At 40.4% G+C, this 14860-nt stretch overlaps 2 protein-coding genes across 2 annotated transcripts in view; one reads left to right on the top strand and one right to left on the bottom strand.

Annotated features, from left to right (window-relative positions):
- Window positions 1-8163: 8163 nt before the first annotated feature.
- C922_02198 (hypothetical protein) lies at window positions 8164-10884 on the bottom strand (the record flags this gene model as incomplete). The annotated part of the gene is made up of 1 exon (XM_008817797.1): window positions 8164-10884. One exon carries the CDS (start codon window positions 10882-10884, stop codon window positions 8164-8166), a length of 2721 nt encoding a protein of 906 aa, XP_008816019.1.
- Window positions 10885-13234: 2350 nt separating this feature from the next.
- Window positions 13235-14860, top strand: part of C922_02197 (translation initiation factor 3 subunit D) — a gene marked incomplete at both ends in the record, with an annotated part of 2183 nt that continues 557 nt past the window's right edge. The window contains one exon of the mRNA XM_008817796.1: window positions 13235-14835. Within this exon, the coding sequence (XP_008816018.1) occupies window positions 13235-14835 (1601 nt within the window). The remainder of the gene's footprint in view (window positions 14836-14860) is intronic.

Below are 14860 nucleotides of genomic sequence, written 5' to 3'. Positions count from 1 at the left end.
GTTGAAGATGGACCGTATTCTTCCTCGTGCATATATGTATGTAAGGCGGGTACGTGCGAGTACAAACAGCGGGGGGTATTCACTCGTGCATGTGCATCACGCATATACATATATATACATACACGTGTATGCGCGTGGATAGGGAAGGGACGCGTGAAGGCACAGGGGGCATTAAAAGGTGTACACACGAGGATATGCACAAATGAAAAGAAGCACACGACCACGCACGCAAGGAATCATGCAAAGACTCAATAAAGAACTCAGGCGCGGACTTAGACTGGTCTTCACACACAGACGAGTAATTTCTCGTTATGCCTTAAAAATATGGAAGGGGCATTTCAAAAATGGGGGCGTCGACAAAATGGTTCCGTACGCAGCTTCTACGCGAGCTAAGTATGCCAAATCTGTGCTGCGCGCGCTCGGCTGGCTGACTATATCATGATGGCCTCAGAACTTCTGCCCATGTTAAGTCCCCCTTAACTGGGCGCAAGAAAAGTTCGTACTTCTCCTTTCGGTTATGCGCTATGGGCGTCTTGTAACTGCTGTGGCTGTCTTTCTCTGCTCTGAACGCATCTGTCTGTTTGTGCCCCTTAACCTTTAATGTATAGGTTTTCGTGCTCACTGGTAGATTTCACTCGCGCGTGTATGTATTAATACCAAGTGCGTGCAAGGCGGGAGGGCACGCAAAAGTAGAGGCGCGCAGGTATATATCTGTACGTACGTGCACGTATCTATCCGCACTTATGTGTACTTATGCATGCACGTACTTAAGAGTCGTTTCGCTCTGCGACGCATACACACGTATGTACAGGTGCATACAGGCACTCGTCGCACAAAACAGAAGTGGAAATAAATCGGGTGCAGCGCGGGCAGATTTCCAACGATACTGCACTCGCGCTGGGTGAAAATGCCAAGTCACGTTTCTCCGTGAATGGGTTTAGGCCCCGAGATTTGTCACCTAGGCATATGCCATAAACACATGGAGCTGCCCCATCACCTGCGGCCTTGTACATGTATGTGCGCTTTGTGTATATATGTATGTACATATATATCAAAACAATTGCATATCCATATGTGCATAAGGGCAAATGTTAATGCCTAAATTCTTGCAATAAGTACGGGGACTATATTACGCCCCCCCCTGCTGGCATAATTTGTGTATAAATATTTCAAAAGTACGTATATAAATTTAAAAAAAAAAAAAAAAAAGAGGAAATGGAAAAAAGGGGGAAAATGGGAAAAGGGGAGAAGGGAAAAAAAGGAAAAAAAAAGGGGGGAAAAAAAAATACAGAATTTAAAAATGTAAAACTACGGGAAGATCATATATACTACTGTTTTTATGTTCTTTTTATATCCGCGATCGATTTGGCTTTTTTTTCTTTTTCTGTTTTCAACCCCTTATGAGTGTTATTTTGTTGTGCCTAATTTTTAATCTTTTATTTATTTATTTTTTTTTTAATTTCGTTATAATCTTCGTAATATCTTACCTATCTTAATCTTATATCGTATCAAGTGCTACCTTCCCTTGTTATAAGCTTCCTTCTTTTTATCCTTAATTTTTGCGTTTTTTGTTCAATCTTACCGGTTCAATTCTAGTTGGTTTGCGTATAATGGATCAGGGATTGCACGCTATATATATAAAAATGTATATAGTCATATGTATGTATATATATATATGCATATATGTATTATAAATATCTCACTTTTTTGAGCACTTTTTATTTTTTTTCGCAAGCTACTGCTTCGCCTCGTGTTTGGTTTATTATGTGCATAAACAGATTTTACTCAAATTAGAAGAAAATGAGATAATTTAAAAAGGAATGTCGCGGGGGGAAAAAATACAAAAATATGGTTCCTTAAAAATGGGCATATTTCATGCAAATATATGTAAACAACATGAAGATGAACTAGCAGGAAAAATATGCAAATAAATAAATAATTAATTTTTCTTCCCATTCATACATCTATTATTTTACTTCCTTTCTAACAGTTCGTGGGAATGGACCTCAATTTTTTTCTTTTAATGCAATTTGAATTAACAATTGCTGCATCAACTTTGGGGTTTCTGTGCTTTTTTTTTTACGATAAATGCAAACGTAAAGCGATATGTATACTGATGACATGTATTCATATATTTCTGAGAATATGTAAAAATGAACATATTACATTATGTGGCCTAATGTGCGCCATAATATGTACGTGGCACATTCCGCTGAGCTGCGCGCATGTATCACATTATGTGTGCGCCACGCGTGTATACGCATTTAACACGTATAGTATAAGGCAAATGTTCAAGTCAATATCGCACATGTAGTATGCGCGTGGGTTCACTTAAGCACGCATAGTACAACTTATGCCCAATCATGATTTGTACTTGTGCCTTTCACTTGTGATAAAATATTGTTAGGCACATAAAAAAACTGGGTTGCGGATATGCAACTCGGGGGAGCACGATTTCACCAGTCAACGAATTGTGCTTCGACGCTCGGTTGATCATATGTTCTCACGCGTCCGCAGGAAATATGCATATAATACAAGTACAATGTGATGTTTGGTACATACATATAAATAGTGTACAGTATCATGATTCTTACCGCCATATACATAGAGGTACACTATGATGCTTCATACGTACATACGCAACACTCGCATACGTAAAAATAAACGTGCGCACACGATCTGTTCGCCTAAATTGCGCAAGTGGCAGGCGGGCGTGAGCCAAGGCCAATTGTACATGCATGAATTTTTCACCCGCAAAGCTTAAGTAATTTGTACTTAATGTTCCACATAAAAAAATGGGATACTCGTATACGAATATATCCATATACGCCTGTGGGCACTGGAAGTGAATCCCTCACTTATATCCACTTTTTTTTTTTTTTTTCCATGGTCAATTTGCACTTGGCGAAAAACGCACCAGAATATATATACGTACAAAACAATGTATTTATGTAACGCCGGCGTTGCACTTCGCTTATGGGTGAGAAGTGGGCCTCACCGCGGGGGCGCACGTGTAAACATATATATATATACGTGGCCGCGCAAACGTGCTTAATTGGTGTGTCCCGAAACCAGTTGTTGGTTCAAGCCACACGCATGTGCACATATAAGTGAATAAGCACCTGTACGTGTATGTGCGGGTATGCACTGACTTTCCGCTCCTGCAGGCGTGGCGAGGAAAACGCCTTGTGAATGTGCGGTGCAGGTGATAGTGACGGCAGCAGTAAAAGTGAATAGGCTTGTTTTTCTCCAACGAAAGTTGCAACTCTGCGGATATATACAGATGGTTACAGTTGCTACTGGCATATGTACTCGCGCAAGGATATCTGGGTATGCATATATATAAACATGTATACGTATACAACCTGTCCGAATTTTTCTCATCAGATGAGTCCAACTGAATTTTAAACCCCCCCGCGACTGTACGATGGCTTATTTTTGCGCACCAATTGACGATGAAACATAACCGAGTTGGGCCAAAAATTGTTAACGACTCTCTCAGCTTACTCGGCATTAACAATTCTGCTCATTTTTATGTTGCATGCAGGGGGCACAGGCTCGTTCCGCATGCCCATATAAAAACACATGTACTTTTTCATATACGCACGTCCCCTCTCGTATATTTTTTTTTGGTGAGTCTGTCCGTAGCATGCAGTAACGTTTTGAAGTCATGCACATTCGAGTAAAATTGCTCTGAAATTTGCGCCCCTCCTTAAATTAAAAAAAAAAAAGTTGGCCGGAGGGAACATTAGCAGCTACAGTGAAAAGTCACTAGCAAAGAATGAGAAACAAAGGGTACTCTGAAAAAACCCAACAGTGGGTGTGCATCGGACGATGGGTAACAAACGGGAGGCACCCAATGTTGACAAACCGACAGGAAGTGAAACCCCAACTTGTATGTAAAAAGAAATGCAGCTGAAAAGAATGATCCACTCTGTATAGATATGCATGTAGAAAGGGAAAAAAAAAGCAACATGGATCTATACATATATATACATCATTAACTATAGCTGTTAAAGAAAATTGTAAAAAAGGAACATACCAAGGAGGAATTGGAAAAAAAAAAAGGTACAAACGAAGAAATGAATGAACGGAAAAGGATTAACATTTGATTGTTTTACTTTATTTTCAAGAGTCAAATTAATTTTTTTTATTTTTTTCCCACTTCCATCGTCCGTTGCCCTAAGTGTTTTTGCTCCAAATTTGAATGAAAAGAAGAAGGAAAAAATAAAAAAAGTGGACGCTGTTAAAAATAAGGCGAACAAATATGCCAACACGTTTTTCCTCTTTCAAAAAGGCCTATCGACCAATAGACGTCATTATCGTGCCATGTCACGACTGGTGGCGACACGTCGCCCTTCGTTGAACCACATGAAAGCGTGTCAAACTACATCAAACCGCTCCAAAGCCCTCCAAACCGCGTCAAAAGGCACCGAACCACATGAATTGCCTTTATTGACACATGTCAATGCATACCTTCAAGCACCGTGCAATCTTGCCATCGTGTCGCTCGAAATTTTCTATGTTTAGATGGCTTCTATTATGGCAATGGCACGAAGACTATTTGTTGCCAAATGGATCGATTCTCTTTGGCGCCGCAAGGCACTTGCTAAATCTTTTTATAACTAAGCAACATGTGCATTTTTTAAACGCACAGAAAAGGGATTTGATTCCTTAGATGTCTAAGCATTCCAGTGAAACCACTCTTCCATGGGTCCCCGCTGTTCGCACTCTTCGAGACGATTTTTTTCGCCGAACAGAATTTATCACAATATGGTTTAATTGGTCGAAATGTAAACTCTTCCAAGGGAAAAAAAACCATGACGCGTTTTTGCACGTCTACCCGAAGCTGAATAGGACTTCAACATTCTTCCATTCCTCCCTTTAAGTGTATTCTTGCGTGTATTTTTTTGTCCAAAGAGGAAGAAGCCTTGTTCTAGGCAAGTAGCCCCTTTTTTGTAACTCACCTTTCAACAACAGGAGAGCCTTTCCACTCCATACGAAGGGCCGTACCAAGTGAAATGCCCCAAATAAAAATACAAATGAGCAACACCTGCCTTAGAGAATCCTCTGACATGATGCCGTTATGAATAGTATTCCTCTAAGGTGTGACGGCGGAGAGGGGGGTATATGCCAAAATGCTTCCACACCTGCTGATCACCCTACCGAATAACCGATTAACCGCCAAAATAAAAAATCAAGCTCCAAGAAATCTAGCAAAAAACCCCAGACATAAATGCATGCGAATGATAATTGGTCATATTTCCATTTGGCATATTTCTCTACTAACATTCAAAAGGTACAGTAAGGGTACTGCATAGGGGGACTTACTTTTTTGAACAACTTTCTGTTCGAAAATTTACCACAGGATTTTTTTTTTTTTCTCATCAATTCTATAATTTTAATAACCCCTTCACTCCCTCAATAGTGGACCAATTTGCATACATAAGCGTACGTGCATTGTGAAAATATCCTTTTATGATAAACGGATGTAGGGACAAATAAAAAGGGAAAAAAAAGTGCATGCACAAATGAGGAAAAAAGTGGACTCAAATGGAAAAAAAAGAAAAAAAGAAAAAACAAAAACTACTTACGAAAAGAATTCCGCTAAATGGAAAAAAGGAAAAACGACTTCTTACGAAATGGCATTCAAATTTTGTTCTACCATCTGAAATGTTATTTGTTTTTTTTTGAAACGTACAATTATGTATGCACGTGTGTAATGTCGAAGCTCAAACAAAACGCACCTAAGTGCCAGCACGATTTCGGTTTTATTTTTTTGTATTTATTTTCCAATGCACCCTTTTCGAATTTTTCTTTACTGGGGTAGCGCATAAATTATGCACTTTCACATGCACTTGTGCATTCATCATGCATCGTTATTTATACGTGCCGTTTCCGTTTATGCGACGTTTTTCTACACAGAATTTGAGGCCACACTCCTTGGCAAGGCCTCCTCATTCCGTTAAGTGACCTTTTGGCATTTTTTGCCTCGGCACACCAAAGCGTAGTGCCCCTTCCATGCGAAAGCGAAAAAAATATTGCGAAACCTTTTTGAATAAAAAAGTAATCAATTTGTGGCCGCATCACAGCATAACTGAATGGTCGTAAAGGCGAACAAGGACACGAGCAATACGGCCAAGCAGGAACGAAGGCTTAGGGGCATAGGGTTACGGGAACAGGCATACCCTTCCTACGCTATTTTGTGCAACCACACTATATTACACTTTAGCGAATTGGGAGGGTTCCTCCCCTTCTGTGGATCGCCTAAAGCATTTGGGTAAGTGGTCTAATGGATCTGCAATTTGTGGTGCATCAGTGTCGGCGCATCAAGTACTGATCGATTTAAGGCATACGTCCAAGAAGTCGCCCCATATGCGTCCCTTTTTCTCTTTTCTTTTTCTTCTTATTGCACAATGGGGCATTTGCAAAATTGATCATGAATCGGTTTTTATGCTCATATATTTATACCTTTTTTGGCTTCTATATATATATTCTAATTTGTATATATTTGTTGTTCTTTTATATAGATGCTGCCCATGTGTGATGAAATGCGCTCGTGCGCGCACCAGCTCTTAGCATCTAAGGAGGGCTCTTTTTCATCGATCTGCCTTTTCTATTTGTATATATCCACAGGTCTCCTTGCATTGGTGAAGCTCCGCATTTGTGTCACCAACATTTAATAAGTTCATGCATTCGCGAGCGAATTCGATAATTTCAGGTAAGCAGCTTTGGATTATGTCCCCAGAAAAAGTATAACGACAAAAAGGTTTGATGCGTTTCTGTTAGCAACTGCAGAGTAGAAGCCACTTTATTCGATTTCAAATTGAGAGACACTATCGCACAATTTTGCAAAAAAAAAAAGAAAAGAACCGGGGAAAAGGGCATGGTAAAAAAGGAGCTTCCTTACCCATGCGCATGAATCGACATGGCAAATGCAGGACACGTTGCTACAACGTCGGAACGTGTGTTGCACGTTTCGATTAAGATGTTCATTTTTTCGTTTTTTTAACAAATGTGTTTTATTCACACTGATGCTTGGAGGTACAAAAAAATTCTGTATGCTTATTTACGAGGGTAACCATTAACGCCCCTCCACGCAGATGACATAACAAAATAATCGTTCGCCGAATACACGATGCGACAAAAAATATACTCGGGGGTTCTTCCATATCGTTCCAACTGGGCCATTTCGAAATGGTGTCTATGTCCTTGAGAAAAAAAAAAAATGAGGATCACATAAGAAGTGATATATATTTTCTTATTTTTTTATTCTATTTTTTATTTTTTGTGAGCATACGCCATTTTACTGCTTAAATGGGAAGAACCTCTTTGTTAGTGATCATCTGATGGTATCTTTTTTTTTTTTTTTTTTCACCTCCTATACCCCGCCTGTTCAGCAATCTTTTGTGGCTTCCGTTGGAGACCATAACGATGGAGAAGCAAAAATGGGTGGTATCGATTCGGCACTGCTTCGCCGCATTACATAGCATATCACAAGGGAAATAAGAAGCACCCACACGTTTAACCGACATTTTGTCAGGGGCATCTGTATACGCACACATTACATGCGAACATGGCGAGAACACTAAGAGTATGTTCTTCTAACCGCGCGAAAAGAACAGCTTTGTGAAAAAATGCACCATTTTTGCGGCGACCTACCCAAGACGGGATCACTTTTTCAAATTGCGATGAAACATTCATGAGGGGGAAGACCTCTCCGTTATGTTTCAAAACTGGTTTATAAAATCGACTATGAAATTGCCTCCCTCGAGTGGTGAAAAGGAGGAGGTGGAAATCGAACATGAGATGTCTAAGCAGGCATAGCAGGTGCAGAAGGGTGAAGGAAGAAAAATAAATAAAAGAAAATACAAATAGGTGGAAAAAGGTAACCAAGGAGCAGGAAATCTGAGAAGCATAACAAGATATACCTTCTCGTAATGGCCATTTCGTGGTAAAAAAATTGTCAAATGGTTATGTGGTAAAGTGGTTACGTGGGCAGCGGGTTTACTGGCCAACGGGTTTACTAACCAACGCGTTTACTGGCCAACGGGTTTACTAACCAACGCGTTTACTGACCAACGTGTCTACTGACCAAAGTGTCTACTGACCAACGGGGTTCCCTGGCCTGGTGATCACCGGGCGAGGATCGGCGCACCTCGCCTACTCCGCCAGGCGCAAAGCCTTGCCGGCCAGCATCAGCCTGGACACAGCTAGCCGCAAGTAGTATCTAAAGAGAATCACATTTCTGACGTGCTCGCTGAAGGGTGAAAACGTATTTTTGCAGCTGCCGGTGAGCTCATCAATATAGCGCAGGGCATCGACAAAGTCATTTTGCTGCACGCTGCTTAAGGCGTAAGACAAATGTACCAAGTTAGACTTTAAAGCAGAATCATCCTTCAAAGCTCGATGCAAAATAATGCTCATTTTGGCTTCATAATTTAAGTAAAAAAAGGAACCAACCCTACCTATGATTTTTTTTATGAAGTAATTCTCATTATGTTGTATGAAGGCTTCTCTCACCCCTTCTTTGTATAAAATGTAAAATTCTTTTTTCATTTTATCTATGTTATTCCATGTTGGTTTGAACGTATGAGAAAAAAAGTTATCCGGCAAGGTAGCGAATACCGTGTCTAGGAAAGGATCTTTTTTAAATTTTCTCTTCAAATCTGTTAAAATAGATTCAATGGATAAATCTTGAATAATGCAGTTCTGCAAATGGACGAGTATATTTTGAATATCGTTTATAGTCTCTAGCTTTTCCATTTTGACTTTCTCCCTAAAGTGATTGTCCCTCATAGCATCGACGTCACAAGCATAGGAATTTATTTTACTCAGATAGTTTTCCCTTACCCTGTTTAATTCATCTTCTATTTTATTTCTTTCCATTTTGACCTCTTCCTTTTTTTGATTTCTCATTAGACATGAGAAAATTTCTTTTTCACTTTCGTAACTTTTCTTTAGTATCATTTCTGCCTGTTTTAGTTTCTTCCTCATACATTTTTCTAATTTTTTTTGCATTTTTTCTTTTTCCTTTAAATATATATCATTATACTTAATCGTTAGGACTCTCATCAGTGCTTCCTTCTCTTCTTCCATCAATATGTCTTTATATTTTCTTGCTATCAACTCGTTTAGGAACATGGTGATTATTTTATCCTTTAGCTCTTCCTTGGACAGCTCTTTAATTTCTCCTTCAAATTTTTCGACTTCACTTTTTACAATTCCTTTTATCTCCCTATCGTTCAGTGGGATTTCTGATCGCCCCTCTGCTATTAGTGCTTTGATGTGTGTGCCATTTTTGGGGTTCCTCTGGGGTGTGTTAGGATTGTACTGATCGTCGCAATTATCATTCCGCTTTGTCTTCGCCCTCGGTTCGCCTCCTTCAGTTGTGTCTTTTTCTTCGACGTAATGGGAAGCACTTTGGGGTAAAATGTCCGCATTTGTCTCGTACGTACTTACTTTCTCCGCGCCTCCATCCTTTTTCTGCTCTTCTTTGCATAGTCCTTTCACCTCCACCAAGGTTTTCGCGGTTTTTCTATGCGGATTAGTGTACCTTTGCTCTTTGTTCTCCTCATCCTGCGTCTTCTTCGTGACATTAACCACTCCATCTGAGAATAATTGTTGGATCTCCTTGATGCTGCTGATCCGGGGGGGTTGCTGAGCCTCGCTATTTAGCGGCACATCAGCGCGGTAATCCTCTCCTCGATTATTAGCTTCCCCATTTGCACAAATATTTTCATTCGGCTTGTGATGCCCATTTGTCATACTCTCTGTTTCTTCCACTTGTCCAGCTAGAAACATCTCTTTTTTGCCAACCCTTTCCTCTTCTCCATGAGAAGTCTCTTCACCATCGGACGTATTCTCAACGGTAGTTCCCCCCGTGCTCATATCGTCATACCCATCGATGGGGCAGGCGGTGGCCATATCCTCACTATATAAATTAAGCACATCTTGTTCTTCTTCCCCATCGGGTGAGTTTCCTTTGTTGAACAGATCGATGACAACTCTTATGTCATCACTTGAGGAATGCTCCTCTAAGTTACCATTAGGAGAAGTCTCTATAACTGTATTCGCATCTTCTGTCTCCTTGGGCGTCCCTTGTCTTGGGAGGCCCTCGTAATGGGTTCCTCCTTCCGGCATGCTATTAGCCCCATGCACCTCCTCATCAAAGTAGATAAGTGAGTGCAGTTCACTGGGGGGAACCTCCGCAATATGGGCGTGTTTCAAATTATCTTCATGGAGGATTGCGGTAGGAGTGGTGGCATCGGTGGCAGGGGTACCTCCTTCGCCATCACCAGGTTCACCGGGAACATCTATGCTGTTCTCCTCCCTCAGAAAAGAAAGCGGCTCAGACAAATCCCGCCTTTCAACCGGACCGGCGAAAATTCTGAAATTGTCATCACTCTTGAAGATAAACGCTTTTAATGAGCGATACAAGTGAAGCGAATAATAATTGCCATTTTTTACAATCACGAGAAGGTACCCCTTAAGCTTGCCAGCCATTCCATCCAAGAACATTACGAGTGGCATTATTTTTAAGTCTATAAAGTCAGACAACGCTGGGAGCTGTTTTATTTTTTCCCTAACCAGTTCATGATCCTTTATAATGTGCAAACTTTCGTAGAAAGTGTAACAGAAGAATGTTGTCACAAACAAACTTTTGAAGAAATTATTATTTTTTTTTTTTTTTTCACCAATAAGGTTACCACTGTTGTTATCTTCACGTGGTTCTCCATTTGGTGAACTTGTACTGTGCAATTTTCTGTTGCCTATGGGGGAAAATCTGTTCAGCTCTTTATCCCATATTCTGCGCCTACTTTCGACAATGCTTACGCATTTTATTGCGCCACCTTTTCGCAACGCGTCTCGTAAATGTATCATATTAGCGCGTATAGATATAAATATATATGTGTGTGAGAGGCCTCAATGAGTGCTATCTTCAAACGTGGGGTGGAAAGATTTGTCACTGACTCAACACTCGCATTCGTCCCTTCGAGCGTATTCGCCCTTATTTATGCATAAGCCTGCCGCAGAACATATTGGGTTGCCTACAACAGGGGGTCACCAGGAATTCGTCGTCATTCACTCTGTTGCCATTCACTTATATTCCTTTAGCATAATTTGTTAAAAGTGGATGTGTTTCCCCGCTGGATGTCCTTTTTTTTTTTACTACGTTACAGTTTCTATTGTTTTATTTTTTTACGCTAACGCTTCAATGATGAATAAATTGCGATTACCTTTGTCTGGTTGAAGTTGCTCACATGTTGTCACTGCGTATGCTCGATGCAAAGGTGAAGAGGCTACACCAGCACATAAATGCATGAGAGCATGGTCGCTCGTTGCCCTAAGCCCCCAGAGACACACCCAAGTGAAAAGAGAAGTAATTACATGCGTCCATGCATAATTAATTTTTCTTCAAAATGTAGGGAGGACGCCGAAGTGGGGGGCTGGAAATCAAAGAATGACTAAACGGTGCAGGAACTATTTCCCCGAAATGGTACCACAGTGGAGGGTTATTATTTCCCCAGAATGACGAAATTTTTGGAGGGTTATTTTAAAAAAGAAAGAAAATTGTTCCTTATCGCAACAGAGAAAAATTTCGTAGCCCTTCCCTCTTTTCCGTTTTTCCCACAAAATATTCGCAAAATGAAGTAGAAGTCTTTCCCCTCAAGTCCTCTTTTTTTTTTTTTTTTTTTTTTCAAATGAAGCCACCCCATCCGTGCGTTACCTCTGTGGTAAAACAAATGTGCGTCGTAATTTCCCACGGTGAAGCTCCGTTTGCCTCTGCACGGGGGTCAGACATCTTTTCCATACCATTGGGTGCGTATGTAACATATTCACATACGTACGTGCACCTAGGAAGAAGGTAAAACGATCTCGTTCAAAAAAAATTTGACGATACAACCGTTGAGTATACACCCTCGGAAAAGGAACATGACTGAATATTAGAACCTTTGGTGCAGTGGTTAACGAGCGCGGGGAGCGATGTGTGGTGAAAAGGAGGAATTTGAGCCAGTTGGGGGTTATTGCATGACGACGGTGCACACGTCCCATTTGCTAAGTCTGAGCCAACGTCATAGAGTTGTGATCCTACCGGTCGGTATATTCCCGAGGTGTCTTATATGTGAACCGATTTTTTGTTGCGCATAATATATCGTTAAAGGCAGAATGAGACGGCACCAGCGGAAGGGAATGTTCCAATAAGGGTGAAAAGGAAAAAGAAAAAAAAATTCATCCATAGGAGTACTCCTACAAATGTATATACGTATTTAAGCAACGAAAAAAAAAAAAAACGTTGCGTTCCACTTCCACCACATTTTTATAGCGCAAATGGGCTCAAGGCTGTGGAAAAGAAAAAATAAAAATAGTGCAGCAAATTATATGCGAAGTGGCGTTATGCCACTGTTGGCCCAACTTAAGTGCTTCAATTGTACCCACATTGCGCTACACAGCAAACTTGAGAAAATAAAAAAAAACTAACAAAAAAAATTGTCATACATTTGTACAGCATTATTTTGCATAAGCCAAGGTGAAAAAGGAAACGAACTCGGAGAGGGTTAGGAAAAGAAATTACAGTCCTGTAACCACCTCGAGTGAATCCACTACATGGTAAAAAAAAAAAACGGCTTACTACATGTTTTATGAGGTGAATTCTTTTTCAAGGGATCCTTTTTTTATATTCACTATTTTTCTTCGACGCCTTCAAAAAAAGTGTTGCCTCATCAGAGTGTACGTACAAGCTTTGATAAACTTACCTACCCCATGTTATGCGAAGAAGGCCCCATTTTTTGCCCTTCTCGTTTTAGCAAAATGCCAAATTAGTAATTAGTGGTGGGAGGTATATTACCTATATGTACGTTTTTGCGTTGAGCTGTGCTCCATTTTTATGATTTTTTTTTTTTAACCCTTTCGTGACGCAAGAAGAGAGTTTCCGTTTGGTACACGTTTAGCAAGAACGGGTCAAGGTCAACGTATGCATATGCATGTATATGTGAACGGTTTATACATATATATTTGAAGGCTTGGCCCTGCGAATACGCACGCGCATGCGTCGTCCGTTGCCTCGTTCTGCTCTTCAAGTCCAGTCGGGCTTCTCGATCCGTCCACTCCAGGAGGGACTAACTGGTGTTCCAACCAACAGGCACAATTCACGAAAGGGGTTAAGAAGTAGCTATATAGTGGTATAGCTGTATAAGCCGCATAACACTCCAAGCACACGCCGAGGGAAAACATGTCCGCCTTTAAACTAATCGGAGTGGCGAACAACAGGACGTGGGGTCCTGACTCGAAGAATGAAGACCTGGTAAATCAGTGCATGGGGGAATTGAAGAAGTACCAATTTGAGCCATCTATGAAATTCGAAAAAATAGGAAAAATATGCGACTTCACCAGTAGCAGCTATCAGAAGAACGTAAAGGATGCGAACAAAAATTCGAACGAAGGAAATGCATTGGAAGACGAGCAGCAATTCCAAACCGTTGACTTACGGGCAGGACAAAAGCAAAAGGGACCCCTGTACAATAAGAAGAAAAATATGAACAAACAGACGACACAAGCATTTGCACAAAAGCAAGAAGAAGAAAATAACCTCTACAGTAGCAGAATCAAGACAGCTGAGCAGAAGAAGCAAAAACTACTTCAACAAGCGAAAACAGCACGAATGAATGCTAGACATAGAATATTCACAGAATGGAGTATCGAACCCACCCCCGTATGGACAGTCGAATGTGAAGTCATGTTTAACGAATTGCCAAAAAAATTAATCAAAATGGACAACTTTCAAATGCAAGATATTTACTTCAGAGGGAGATTATTATACTATGATAAAAAATTTGAAAATATTAATGTCAAGAGCCCCCCAGGATTAGTAAACCAAAATAAGGACAATAACTACTTAGTGTGCAAAACTATGGATGATCAATCCTTGATGGAGATCTTGCTTGACGAGGATAAAAAAAGCAGAGCTTCTGCAGGAGCAGATGGCCTGAGTAGTACTAACATTATCGTTGTTTCGACGGATCAGATACTGTCCTGTCTCATGTCAGCGGCGCAATCCAAGTACTCATGGCATTTATTAATAACCAAAGAGGGAAACAAAATTATTATTGATAAGGATGAAGATTCCATTGTAGATCTACTGACTGTTAATGAAAATTCCATCGACGCTCCTACTCAGGACAATGAAAATAAAATTAATAGCTTACAAGCTCTCGGATTTGAAGCCTTAAAAATTAATCAGCGATTTAGGAAGCAGGTTCTTCTAAAAAATGAAGAGGCGGAACAGTATGACAATGCCTCCTTTACTGCCAAGAATTGCAAAAATTTGGATGTCCTTTATAGGTATAGAAAAATTGTTATCCCCCCTATAGTTCATGGATCTTCCAAAAGAAATTGCACTCTTATAACCAGAGGTGAGATTCACTCCAAACTTAAAGGAGCTGCCAACTCGTATGTCTACATTTGTGCTCTAAATGAATATGATATTAAGAGCCATAAAAACTGGAGGTCCCAAATTGAGAACCAGAAGGGGGCTCTTCTTGCCAATGAAATTAGGAACAATACTTCCAAATTGCAAAAGTTTCTATGTCAAGCTCTGATTAGTGGATGCGAAGACATCAAGTTAGGTTTCATTTCTAGGAAAAATGCCAATGATGCAGAAAACCATCACATTCTTTCTATTCAATCCCACAAGACGAAAGATCTTTCAACTCAAATTGGCCTGAAGTATGAAAATATATGGGGTATCCTAAGATACATTGTTGACATCATTTCGGACAAGCCTGATGGAAAGTACGTCATTTTGAAGGACCCTCTCAAGGCCCTCCTGCGCCTGTACTGCACGCACGACGAGGAAAAT

The sequence above is a fragment of the Plasmodium inui genome (genome assembly GCF_000524495.1).
Source record: "Plasmodium inui San Antonio 1 unplaced genomic scaffold supercont1.7, whole genome shotgun sequence".
Classification (NCBI taxonomy): Eukaryota; Apicomplexa; class Aconoidasida; order Haemosporida; family Plasmodiidae; genus Plasmodium; species Plasmodium inui.
Note: the sequence above shows the minus strand (reverse complement) of the source record. Positions and strands in the feature narration are given on the sequence as shown.